Source organism: Cannabis sativa, chromosome 5 (assembly GCF_029168945.1).
Source record: "Cannabis sativa cultivar Pink pepper isolate KNU-18-1 chromosome 5, ASM2916894v1, whole genome shotgun sequence".
NCBI classification, from domain to species: domain Eukaryota; kingdom Viridiplantae; phylum Streptophyta; class Magnoliopsida; order Rosales; family Cannabaceae; genus Cannabis; species Cannabis sativa.
In genome coordinates, this window is record NC_083605.1 from 71,807,120 (window position 1) to 71,821,711 (window position 14,592).

At 31.7% G+C, this 14,592-nt stretch overlaps 1 protein-coding gene across 1 annotated transcript; it reads right to left on the minus strand.

Annotated features, from left to right (window-relative positions):
* Positions 1-1,682: 1,682 nt before the first annotated feature.
* Positions 1,683-6,017, minus strand: LOC115716106 (uncharacterized). Its single transcript, XM_030644828.2, has 5 exons — positions 5,543-6,017; positions 4,088-4,149; positions 3,002-3,092; positions 2,717-2,819; positions 1,683-2,640 (listed from the first exon to the last, which is right to left on the minus strand). Exons 1-5 carry the CDS (start codon positions 5,800-5,802, stop codon positions 1,933-1,935), a joined length of 1,224 nt encoding a protein of 407 aa, XP_030500688.2. The 5' UTR covers positions 5,803-6,017; the 3' UTR covers positions 1,683-1,932.
* Positions 6,018-14,592: the final 8,575 nt, after the last annotated feature.

The following is a 14,592-nucleotide window of genomic DNA, read 5'->3' on the forward strand; positions in this document are numbered from 1 at the left end:
AGCATTTTACAATTTTGCATTATATAATAAAATTCCAACTACCTCTATATAACTCCATATTCTTTTTTAAAAAAGAAAATCATTCATTGGGTTTGCCTTCTAGGATGGGCTAATAATATAGCCTTAAATAATGAATACAGATCAATATGGGAAAGAATCATGATTAAGATGAGAAGGGTCAAGAGCACTGACCATGATAATGGGTTTGATAAGAATGCAAAAGAGGTGTCTTAAACAAAACAAAACAAAAAAAAAAAGGTGATGGTGAGATGAGTAGAGCCATTGAAATTGAAAGCATTTGACAGCCTTGTTTCAAGGAGAAAGAAAAATGAGCTTAAAAAAAGTTTTTGTTTTCCACCAAGAAAGTTGGTTTTGTGGGTTGAGAGAGAGAAGTATATAGGAAGAGAATAAAGCAAAGAAAAAAAAAAAGCACTATCTATATCCCAATTGGAGGGGAAGAGAAGAAACCTACAAAACTTAATGGCTCAGAAAAGCTTTTGCCTCTCCCCAAAATAATAATTAATAAAAATCAGAAAGATGGGATTTCTATGTCATAATGTTATGTGTCTTTAGAACCCCATTTAGCTACATTTCTCCTTTTTCATGAAGATGCCAGCAAAGGGAAAGCTACTTCTTAGAACTAATATGACTTTGATTCAAAGACAAATAATGGATTAGGAAAAAAGTTTGGCCGCCCATAATTAAGATCAATCTCTTGTTGTTATTATTATTATTACTACTAATGTCATACATTAATATTGTTATTATGTATTTATAATTTCTTATTGGGGTTTTACTTTTGAGGGAATAAAATATGCCCAATAACTTATTGCAATGTTGGAGGAATAATCTTAAATAATAGAGGTTCACTTTCTTGAGTGAGGCATCCAAACCCACCTCTAAATTGGACTTGGGGAAAAGCTATAATATTCTATATGGAATGGAGCATGCTTTTTTGAAGAGATTATTGTGGACATGGAAAACCACATATTGCTACATTCGTGTTTCTTAAAAGGGTTGAAAAATAAGGTATCAAATAGTGAGTTATAATATATTATATATGGTCTATATTATTTAATATTTGTATTTATTTGTTTTTGTGTGGAAGGCTGGCTTGAAGTCTAGCTGTTGACCCACTTTCTTAGCCCAAAAGAACTGCCCTAGGTAGATTTCTTTTTCCCACATTTTCTTCTCTCTTTTTTTTCAGTTTTTTTGGGTGGAATTTTCCTATTCCAACCTAAAATTTTCATAATGGAACGGCTTGTTTTTAGGCCTATACAAAGACAAAAATTAAAGTAGCCATTTTCAGTATTGACCAATGGAAGGAATCCGGTGCCACCAGAATTGATAATAGTTGTTAAGACTAGTTGAAATTGTAATAAATTTGCTTATCTTTATACGTATGAATACAACAACATGATCAAACGTCACTACATTATTAGAATATGGGTTCAATATTCTGCTGCTGACTTTTCATTTGACAATAATTATGCTTAAAAATCTGGTATTCGAGTACATTTTATTCTTAGAAGAACAATGCTTCATTACTTTGGAAATAAAGATTTAAGAGATTGAAAGTAAACAATGCATTGAGACCAATATGACATAATAAAATACAACCCCATTGTTATGATGAATATGTACCCAATTCACCAAAGAACTAACAATTTACTCAAAACAAGTATTGTAACGTATCAAGGAATTAATGAGAAAATCAATGTATCTTCAAACAGAATACAAATTGGAGGTAATTAACTATTTATAAACACATTAATTTATGGAACTAAAAACATATGCATTCTAAAATGAAATTACATAAAAATTGTGTGCCTCTTTTTTTTTCTTTCGTTTTCCTAAACCTATAAACCTCCCAAATTGGCTAATCTACAATCCAAATCTTGTTCCAAGTCTTATCTTATCTCTAAGCTCTAATTATAGACTTTCTATTCCATCAAGGGAAGAGAAGTGAGCATCCACATGTCTTAGAGTTTCTTGATCTATTTCGGTTGGAGTGATCAATGATGGCAATGAAAAGTTTACTTCTCTACTTACTTCCAAATCATTTTTGCCAGTCTCCTCAGTTAATGACTTTATATCCCTAGACTCTAATTGAATTTCTTTATTATGATGATTAAAAAGCTGAGATTTTACCTCCAAACAAGATTTTAAATCCTCCTCGTTTCGGGCTTTGTTTAGCTTGTCAACAAGCTCATTTAAAGTTGAAGCCCTTTCAGCCCACAAATCTTCTTCACTTTTGGGCCCTTTGTCCAACTCCTTTGGATCAACCGGTCCGTTATCACAGCCATCCAACCCACTCTTCTGAAGCTTTTTTAATCCTCGATCAACAATTTGATGTATTCTCTTTCTGAAGTTACTAGTTCTCAGAGGGTTAGACCTCATCTTCAACTTCAAACCTGAAAATGCAGCATCATAGTCATCTTCCATCGAAGCAGGGTTACGGTTTGGTATAGATGACTCATCGTCATTTGATCTGTCGGGACTACTTTTCACTGAAAATAGTTCCTCCAATAAGTTGACATTTTGCATGTATCGATCAAAAGATTCATTTTCCACTTCAATACTTCTTTCCTTGTATTCTTTTAACTTGGCAAATCTCCATTCATTTATAGCTGCAGCATCCTGAAATTATTTTCTAAGATTAGAAAGAAATTATTTGGTTTAGAATTTTTTTTTACTGGCATATTATTAAAAGTACCTTTCTAGTCAATGGCTTCCTTGATCGGACAGGGATTTGCACGTTACTGAATTGAGAAAAACTGCTTGAAAGATGCCGATATGAAGCCACTCTATGTGAATTCCTGAAACAGAACCGAAGAGAAGAAAATCCTAATAAAAAACAGTGGCAAATTTTGAATATATTAAGAAAGAGGCAATGTAACAAGCAATTATGATATTAGCCAATTTAAGGAAGCCTTAGAACTAAATACGATATGATCTGCTGCTGCAACGATGAAAGGCAAGGCTATTGTTCGGAACTCACCCTGATGACGATGCGTCAGTAGACTGCTGGTCAAATAAAGGAGAACTTGATGTTGGTGCCTTATCAGGAAAAGTGGCATTTGCTTTCAAAACTGCAGTCACAATGCAGATTAAGGAGAAGAAAAAAAAAAACAAATGTTGTGATCTTTAAAAAATGACAAGGTAATTCAAAAAAAAAAAACACTCCTAGACAACTCTCAAATATGAATGATGACGAAAATAACCACTATCCAAAATTTGAAATATTCTTCAACAAGCTTTTATCAGGAACTAACTAATTCAAGATCTTTGCAATTTCTTAACTAGCTATGTAATTAATTGCAAAATCCCCTTAAATTTAGTTATTTAGGTGTTTAGATAGGATTTTACAATTTACTTTATATTAATAAATTATCTAATTACCTATTGCTCTCTAAGAGTAATGATATGTGCACCTAATTGATATCAAATCTCCTGTAATTAAAATCGACTAAAATGTTTCCACAATTAAGCTACAGACATCTAAAATTCAATGTTTTTTGAAAATATTTTCAATTAAAAACATAGACAGTAAAACATACTCCAACCAACGGCAACTCAAAATACATTACCAAACAAGAACCGGAAATCAGTGCCAGCTGAAAGGTGGGACAGCAGGCTCCCCAAAGAGGCCTTAAAAAGAATTGCAAAATCTCATACACATTCGTAGGCCCAAGATTTTTTCTTTTTTTTTTTAATTAGTAAATGATAAGAGGTTGAGTAATTGGTACTTAGAGTTCCAAGAGGCCAACCCCAAAAAACATTAAAAAGAAATGCCCAATTTAATACATTTTTTCTTATTTATTTTATTTCAAATGTAAAAATCAGTTGCATAAGGGTTTTTTTTAAGCCCCATTTAAAAAATTTGCACTCCCCTCAAAAATAAATGTTATCATATTATGAATATTTCTTCGTTGGTGTAAATTTTATCCTGTGACACCGTCAACAAAAAATATACATCCAGAGAACTCCAATCACATAAATATAGAAACCACAATATTTCTCAACAAATTCAAACACCAAAATAAACAATGCAACTAAATAAAACAAAATATGATTTAGCATATACCATGAATATGACATGGATTTTGAGCTTTGGCACAGCAACTCTTGCATGATTCATATGGACACCTGCACAGTTAATTTATCTAATTATAATCCACATAGCAGTACCAGCCTTAAGATGGTATAAGTAACTGACAGATAATGTGATGTGCTGTTCCTCAAGTAAATACTAACACCAAATCCTACATATGCAACAACCAGTGGAAAAAACCAATAACTGGACAGAGTTTGAAGTAATGACCATCTCAGTAAGTGCAAAGCTTTGGAATTGACTCTATCTGATAAAAAAAAAAACATAAGCAACTCAGCTCAAACTGTCAACATGTTATTCATTGTCTAGAAAAACTGAAAGTATGAGACTTGCATCTATGCAATAAGGTCACAACTTGCAAGTTCTCCACTACTGTAAAAGAAATTTCTTTTAAAACTGGGATCCCCGCCTAACCGTACAATATTTGGCAACCAGGAAACTGTAGCAATTGCTATGTGGCTACCCAAGAGAAACTCGAACATTAGACCTGGTGGGAGCAAACCACATACCTGACCAGTACTGTGAACGTTAAACTGATAGTTGATCATCAACAACAACAGTCTACTAAAAACCTCTATTTATTCAACACCTATGCTTAACATCAATTATTGATGGTATACATCATACTTATATCTTCTCATAAGCATTGAGCACTTAGTTATTCCCCCTTTCTTTTTCTTCTACAAAAGAATTAACTTGTCCTATCCAAATCCGACAACCTCAGAGAATATAAGCCCGATTCTGATCTGACAATAGCTACCTCACCAAACAATGTATCCATCTATTGATTACAGAAGATATTTAACCCTGATAGATAATCATATTTTCCCCATCGTAAAAAACATAAACCTAAAACATGTAAGGCATCAGTAATATAGATATTCATTGTCTCATTCTAGCTATGTCTTACATCAAACTTACATCTTTTCGCTCAGTAAACTAGTTACGAGTCATCTGACAACAAACTTTCGAATTGAAATTTTCCTACTTCTTAAGACTCTAATTCTCAGGACCGTATACAACATCTACCTCAAACCACCACCCATGTAGCAGCAATCATGTAAACTATGATTCACAAAAAGCTCACGAACTGCATAAAGCTATCTCTTAGGGTAAAATTCTCTTCTAGACACAATGGGTCGTGTACATTTCCACCACATTCATACAAATACGCAAATTGTGAGCAAGGATATGCAAATCCATGTATGTCATCATTTCCGATAACTACAGATTCCAAGCATTATGTATATATCTCTGTCCTAAATCCAAAACCAAGTAGAAGCCTAAAAGCAAGTTCCCACTAAATTCTAAATACAACTTTCTACAAAACAGTAGAACGAATCTCTAGGGTTCCAGAAACTCCTTCACTACAATCAAGACTCCAAAATAACATAACACAAGAAACCAAAGAAGAAATCAATTAATTACCTAGAGCGAGCGACATTACCACACTGCTTACACTTAGGCTTATTAAGTCCGCGAAGAGTCTTAGGCGGTGTGTCCGTACGATTGACGGTGTTAACAGCCGGAATGACGGAGGGAACGGAGATCGGGGCAGCAACAGCGGCAATAGCAGTGGCAGTGGCAGTGGTAGTGGCGGAAGATGGAGGTATAGAAAGTGCAACGGCGGTGGAAGCAGTAGTGGCGGTGTCGGAGGAGTTGTTGCTTAGGGCTGGAGAAGCCGCCATGGATTGGAAGAGAGAGGGTTTCAATTTCAAATCAAATTGGGGACCAAAAACGGCGCCAAAAATAAAGATTAATAAAGCATTCCTATTATTTAGTTTTGTAAATTTTTGATTTCGCGCTTAACAATTTTTCTTTCTTTTTTTTCTTTTTTTTTTTTTGGTTCGGCCACCGGAGAGCCGTTACGGAGTGTGGGGCGAGTAATTGGAAGCTACGATCGGTAATCGTGGCTCTTTTTTTTTTTTTTATGAGAGGGTTTGGGTAGGAATTTAGTGGGCTGGGCCGAAAGTACGGTGTGAATTTTAAGCCCAATTGTTATGGTATTAGTAATTTTTTTCATAATTTGAAAGGAATTTATTCATGGGATTATTTCACAAAAATATAAAAACAACAAAAAAATTACAAAAATACGGTTTTACGGAATTTTAAATATTTTTGCGGTTTTTTTGATTTTATTTACAGAAAATACGGTCTTTTTATGTTGTAATCTGTTGTTGATTTTTTGTTATCTGTATGTTATTTTTTGTTGTTATTTTTACGTTACTTTTATGTAGTTTTCTTGTTGATTTTATGTTGTTTTCATGTTATTTTTTGAGAAACCGTAAAAATGTAAAAAAAAAAAAACATTCTTTGAACGTAAGAATGTAATTATTTTACAAAAAATGGTGTCTTATGTAATTATTCATTTATTCATTCAACATACATAAGATAGGTGAACAAGAGCATGATTGGGGATTCACCCCGATTAACATGGCACTAACTTTGTGTGTCGAAACATGATTGGCTAGTATACGAGTAATTTCTCGATAAACAAAAGAAAGGCCAACAAAACGAGCATTCATCAATAAGCTTCTCATATGAGATAACAGACTATCTACATCACATCAATCACTCTCCTTGTTGTGGATTAATTGGATTGGTTAAAAATAGTTAGATTTCACTATAAATCTTAGAATTCTTCTTTGTATCCCAACTTGAAGACCCGCATGTATTGCTTGAAGTTTCATCTACAAAGGTGGCCACTCATGTTATAGAACCATAGAAGACACAAACTCCATCTTCCCCACCTCATTCCTCATTACACAACTTATACAGGCCACTTTGGCACCACTCTTTACTCCTATATCTACATTTATTTTAAATGTTCCAGACTTCGACGATTGCCATACATCAGTCTCCGTCAATATATCGAATTTTGGTCGTGTATTAGACCCTTTATAATCAGCCAAGTACTGAGTGCACCAGTCCAACACATCCCTAGCCCTTGGCTTCCTTCCATCGTGTATTGTAATATCCTAAAAATTTAATTATAAATAATTAGGACTTATTATATAATTATGAGTTAATTAGGGTATAATGAGTAAGATTATGATCCTAATAATCTAATTCAGCGTGAATTATGAAATATTTTCATAAGTGGATAAATAAGCGTAATTGATTAATTACGCATATTTTATTAAAATATGTGGGTATGATGTAAGTTATTTGTGAAATAAAAATAAAAATAGCTTTAAGAATAAATAAATCGCATTTACCTTTCTTAAGCTCACAAAGATATTTGATACAATTTCTCTTCCAGTGTCCCATTACGCCACAATGAAAATACTTGCCTTTAGCCTTCTTGTCCATAGACTTGGGACTGGCTTTGTTCTTCTTGGCCTTGGGTGACTTCTTATCACTGTTATTGCCCTTACTGTTCTATTTCTTTTTCTTAACAGAAGAAGAAGGATAGTTGATTTTTGCTCCAACAATATTTGATTCCCCCTTTCTTTGATTTATCCTTGTTAAGGTTCTCAAACGCGGTCAACTCGTTCAACAATTGAGTCATGTTGAACTCTAGCTTGTTCATCACATAGTTGTGGTAAAAGCCTTGAAGCAAGGAGATAGCGACTCAAGGATCATACTTACTTGAGTCCTCTCGTCAATGATAGCCCCATGTGTCTCTGCCTCATGCATTAGCTCAATCATGTGCAATACATGAGTTCTAATAGGGACACTCTTCTTTATCTTACAATTTATTTTGATATGAGTAGCATCATGTCTTCTTTGATTAGACTGTTGTCCAAACATGGACTGTAGAGAATTTATTATTTGAGATACATTCTCCATATGTTCATGCGCCTTACGTAGAACATCGTCCATGCTAACAAGTAGGGGTGTTCATTATATCACATCCAATATTTTTAGGCCTATCAAGATCCGATCCAATTATTTATTGGATGTTAGATTTTACCATCTGATCTGATCCAATTAATTTAGTCATCCAATCGATTCAACATCCATTGGATGTTTGATTGGATCGGTTCTATTTAATGGATGTATCTCATATATATTTATTAGTTTAATTTAGGTTTATCTAATATTTTAGACTTAGTGAAAACATATAGACATGCATGGGCATTTAAAGTGTTTTATGTAAAAGAGGCAAATACTCGAAGTTCATGATGAAGAAGATGCAAGTCTTCGACTTTTTGGTAATTTTTTTCTAAAAAGTCTCTTTTTAGTCTATTTTTTCCCTAGAAATTCATTACCTAGAACCAAGCCTAGTGTTTTCATGCATTTTCTACCTTAAAACCTAGAAATTATGCGGCTATTCAAAAATATGCATCAAATTAGCTGAAATATTCTCAGAAAAGAGCCAACCTTTGAATTCAAATGCTTGGAAAGATTTTTGAAACAAGATCCCTCGAACAAATCTCAGTGAAAATCCTTTGGAAAAGCTCCTTGATCAGTGAAGGTTTTCAAAATTTGTTGAGAGGATAAAGTTTGAGGGAGCTTGAGTTTTGAGAGAGAAAGTGAGATTTTCATTTCATATTAGGAAAACTTATATAGGGGTCGGACCCATCCGTTGGGATTACGACACATGCATTCAGAGACCAAAGATCATTCAATCCAACAATTATCCCAAGTCATGCCTGCACGAACCCCGAGGGATCTAGTGGTGTGGTACCTTGGAAAAGTAAAGAGCAATAAATGTAACCATCCTTTTCGAAACTCTCAAACGGACAACCAAAGGTCATTACGACGTGATGGTGTAACTTGTCTATCTCTTTGAGGTAGTTTTGTTGATTGACAAGGTGTCATCGCAAAACTAGGGGCATGTGTTATTGCACATATTTTTTGCCTAAAAATACGAGTCCAGTCTCATGAAAAGAAAACATGTGTACTTATCCCTTAAAGGAAAATGATGACGTATTTTTATAGAGTCAACCTCGCATGATTCAACTTGTGAGAAGATGCGACCGAAACGATGGTCTAAACGCATGATTGACATGCTCAAAGAATAAACAGGACCGAGAGAAGTTAGTACTAGTCTCACATATCTGTTATATGCGATGAGCAAGTTAAACTCCCCCGTGTCAAGTAAAGATCGTTTTTTTTACATAGGTTGTAGTCCGTCTGACAAGTGTTTTGACGATTTCTCAAAGAGCTCGCTTGCTCTAAATTGTCAACAAAATGTCCAAAGTATGTGATCAAAGGTGGTCATTGACGTTCAACTAAATAAGGCCCAAGGCCTATTCTGCGAGTACAACACCACATAGCCCTCATGAGCTCGCATGTTGGGATACAAACGGACAAGCTAGGAACTCACAATTCGCATATGTTGCTACAATTAAAGAAAAAATAACAGGAAAAACTATTTGTATATTCATTATTTAAATGTTTTTTCTCATTAAATATAATTAATGTAATAACAATCATAACTGACCGGTTGTGTAATCTTAGCAGACCATACTTTGTATGTAAAGAAATGATCTAAATTTCAATGGACTAGGACCAAAGCAATTACCAAAAGTGGACTAAGCTGACTGAGGTCCCACTGAACCACTATAATTCTCTTGTCTCTTTTATTTTCTATTCTTGTTTTTGTTTATTTCGTATTCCAAACTTTGAATACTCGTAATTTTAAGTGAGTAGTCGCATAACTATTAGTGACCGTTCTTTTTTAACTTGAACACTTCCGACAATAATAGTCAATTTGATATTTTTATTCATTCTAATTATGTGTAAGTAAACGCATCGTATGCGTTATATCCTAAATGTTTTCCTTTATATCTTTTTAGTTTAGATGTCTTTGTGTGTGTTAATGGTATTTGTACTCCTAGAACCAGTAAAAGGGTACCTCTTCATGTTGCTTTTTGGGCGGCATCGATGAAATTATATGTTAGCTCGATAATTTGTGAAGGAAAGTGGGAACCTTTGATTCCACTAGTTTTTGTTTAGCAAAAAGACAATAGTAATGTATTTATTTAATACAAAATAAATTCATATTATTGTTGCTCGAGTGATGAGATGAAGCATTTAAGTCAAGTAAGTCAACTTAGGGTATACGTGATTATGAATTTTGTGATGATGAAATACTTTAAATAATAAAAAAAAAAAATAGCCAATGATTGACTACATAAACAAATTATTATAAGTCAAGCATATGTAATTTTTAAAGAGCTTAATTTATTTTTTATGTTAATGGAGCTTTCCACTACTATATGATATTTTACACCAGCATTGCAAAACTGAACAAGAAAATCTAACCATTCTATTTATTAATTCAATTTAGTCAATGTATATATTATTGGAAAGAGATTAGAAAATAATAAGCTATAAATTTAATAGTGTTATAAATATTATTAATTATGTGGATGTCCAAATCTTTTATTTATTACCATTAATTGTAATCAACATTCATCTTTTTCTTAGTTTTCATTTTTCTTAGTTTCTTAATATCTCACTCTTGTATTTGTATAAATAGGGGTTCACCCCATTGAAATAAACAACTCAGAAATTCTCATTCACTTTCTCTTTCTCTCTTCATCTTCTTCTTCTTTCTTCTCATCTACTTTATATTATTTTATATTATTTTATAACACGTTATCAGCACGAGTCTCTGCCCAAGCTTCAAGCATGAATCTCTGCCTAAGACCCAATGTAAGTATTTTGTTAAAATTCTTGAATTGTTTCAAAGTCACGATACACTAAATATATATTTATATATATACTTATCTGACTGAAATAATTTCAAGAATCCTTTGTTTTCTTTTTTCTTTTTATCTATATATATCTATATATTATATATGTATGTATATATTTTTATATATTTATTATTGATTCATATATATATACATATTATGTTCTTATCATTCATAATATTTACAATATATGTTTGCCTATGATATGATAAAGAAAATCTATATAAATTATACATATATCCTGAAGATTATGTATCCTCGATAAAATATTGCATATATCTTAAAGAGTATGCATCATCGATAAAATATTGCATATATCCTGAAGATTATGCATCCTCGATAAAATATTGCATATATCCTGATGATTATGCGTCCTCAATACAATCTTGCATATATCCTGAAGATTATGCAAACGTAATATCCATTATATAGTTGATGGATATATAATGAAAGAGATGAATACATATTTATATATATGTTCTTGTATTCTTTGAGGACAATGAAAAGTAATTTAATATCGATATAGATTTTGACAAACATTTCCAGAAATAAATGTTTTATATTTGTCAAAAAAAAATGATTGTATTTATGTGAATACAACTAAAGAATCATTCAAAATGATTATTATTGATGCAATTTTATAGTGGGTTTTGAATACCTAAAAAGAATATTAAGAAAATTGCATTGAAACATCAAAGATTAAGAATAACAGTGAGCATGACTAATGTTATTTAAATACATGAGACATGTATTTATTGTTCATCATTCCCTGCAGAGAATGATACGAATTGAAATCAACTACTTTTAAAGATTGTTTGTATTAGTCATATTATTATACACTGTTATTACTTGCAATGTTGAAAATTATTGCATGTGACATATATTAAAGATCAAATTTTGCATACATCTTAGAGATTATGCAAAAATTGTATTCATATATTCTTTGAAATATTGTTAAAGAAATTGCTGAGTAATTTCTTTTTATATATGAACAAGTAATAAATTTTTAAGAAATTTATAATAATGTTCTACTTGTTCAACGTCATTCCCCGAAGTGAATGTAATGATTTTAAATAATCAATGGCATTGTTTGCTACTCAAATATTTCCAGAAGAAATTGGAAACAACTAAAAGATGAGATACCACACACAATCAAAGTGCATGAAATCTATATATCATGTGTGGAATTGAATAATAGTGGTCGCGTACCTGTAGTACGGACACACTTATAGTCAAGATAAAAGTATACTTGATTATTTAATAGAATGTGAATTGTACAAACTTATTGTACATTTAGAATATTTAAATATCATTACCTAAAGAGAATGAATAGACATGAAATTCTATTTCAAAGAATATAGATTTCACATATATTGGTAATGCCAGAAGCAAATTAATATATACATATTTTATTATTTATTGAAATCAATTGTTTCAAACTATTGTTGGCACAGGATATGTATATATATAGTTACTATATAATTCAGTTTGCATATTCCCAAAAGTGGATATATAATTTACTAATATTTGTTAGTGATCCAATATAATCAAAGTGATAAAGAATCACAAAATGATTATTTGAAAAGCTTCCTGAAGAAGTCTTACATACAATTGCTACTTGGAGTAGTAAAATATATTTGTATGTACCTAGATGTATAACTTTTATCTAGTTATGAAAGTAATAAGAAATAGCTTATTGTATGTACTGGTTGTACATTTAAATATATAATATATCAAGTCATGATAATTAGACTAATGAATAGTCTATTAATAAATTAGACGACTTGTTAAAAAGATACCAGGAAAAATAAATGATATATTATGGTTATATCTATTTAACCATTACAATAACATGATGAAGTTGTCATGTATCTTTTAAATTATACACATCATTGAATTGATGATAGTGATTCCTGAAGAAATATAAAGCTTGATAAACATAATAGTGACTCCTGAAGAGTGTATATGTTTTGGAGAATAATATAATTATATTATTCGTGTATATAAAAATGAAACTTGTAATGATTATGTTGTAGTGATTTTACATTACCTTATGAAAGTTTCATTGAAATACAAATTATAGTGAACCTGAAGTTCATGAATTGAATTATTTTGACATGATCAATCATATGCAATAAATTGTCAAAGGATTTGACTAAATTTTGTTGAAGAACCAGAAGATTCTTCTCATTATTAATTTATAAGGCTCAAAAGAAGAATATGCATATATTTGCACATAAAAAATATTTAAATTATATTTCTTTAACAATCTTGAGCCACTGTTAGATTTTTATTGCATAGTTTCTTATCAATGTGATAAGATTTTATGATCATGCATTTACAAAATGTGTAAATTTATGTATTTCTTATTATACACGTGTGACTCATTCTTAGAAATGAATTAAGTTCATAAGTATTGAACTTGAAACTGAAGTTATTGAACCTGAAGTTCAATGTCATATAATATATATGAGTTTAAATAGATATTGATTCATTGTGATATATTGAAATCCCTACAGGTGTATTAATATTATTAGATATCACAATTTCTTAAAATTCTCTCGATCAGGGGGAGAGAAGCAGTTGGGATCGATGATAATTTTTGAAAAATGATCCTTGCACAAAGTATAAGAACGATATAGTTCAAAATGATATATACCAACTGCAAATCAATATTACTCAAAGTTGAGATAGAATGAGTTGAAAACGCCTGAAGCGTAAATGAACAATATAGAAATTATTAGTAAATGTTCATTTGATTTGCCCTGAAGTTGTTAAATCTAGAGGTACTCATGGAGATACCTTAATGTTATAAAGTGTTGATGATTTAAAAATGATAACCGTGATGGAAACAATACTCTAGAAGAGACTTGTAAAGCCCGTTTAGTTAATTTGGAAATTAGCAGTTATTTATGTTAATCATGAAATTATTTATAGCTATTTAAATAATTTAGTATTGATATTTATGGAATTCAGATATGCATGAGTATGTTATCAGTAGCTTTTATGTTTCGCATTTCCGGTGTCCGGTATTTTGGAACGCGGCGTTTGGCTCAGTAGAAATCACAACTTAGTATGTTAGTATTTTGGGGACGGGTTTTAGACATTGGGAATGTCGGGAATGGCCGGGAATTTAGAATGTCCCAAAAATACCCCTTTAGTATGATTTATGTGATTTTATGGTGGAGGGGAAAAATGGTCTTTTTGCCCCATTAGTGTTTTGTATTATATGAGTTTATTAAATGAAATAAATGTTTAATTTATGCATGTTATTTGGCTGAAAGAAAATAATGTTAAAGATTCCTTTTTACTCATTTTCTCATTCAACTTAGAAAAATAGAAAATTTCAAAAAAGGCTCTCTTTTCCTCTCTTCCTCTCTCGGCTGTTAGGGTGATTCTAGGGCTGGAATTTCTGAATTTTCAAGCTATTTCTATTGCATTCTAAGTGTTCTTCATCCTAGGTAAAGTCTCTAAACTTTTCCTTTTGTAATTCTTGAAAATGTGTAAAAATGTGATGATGCATGTTGGATTTTTATGTGATTCTTCTTCTTTGTGATTTGAGGTTAGTTGCAGAGGTTGAAGCTTGTTAGATTAGGGTGCTTTAATGTTGTTTTGATGCATGATTATTAGGTAGAGCAAGCCATAACTCTTTTTATGCAAATATGTGATTTTGAAGATGAATTGTGTAATCTGTTGCTGGGTTATTGTTAATGTTTTTGATTGTTTTCAGAGGCTTAGTTAAGCTTGTTTAAGTAAGTTTAGATGGATTTGATTGCATGCTAGCTAGGTTTGCTCAAGTTTGAGTTTAGAACTCAAAGCTTGAGCTCT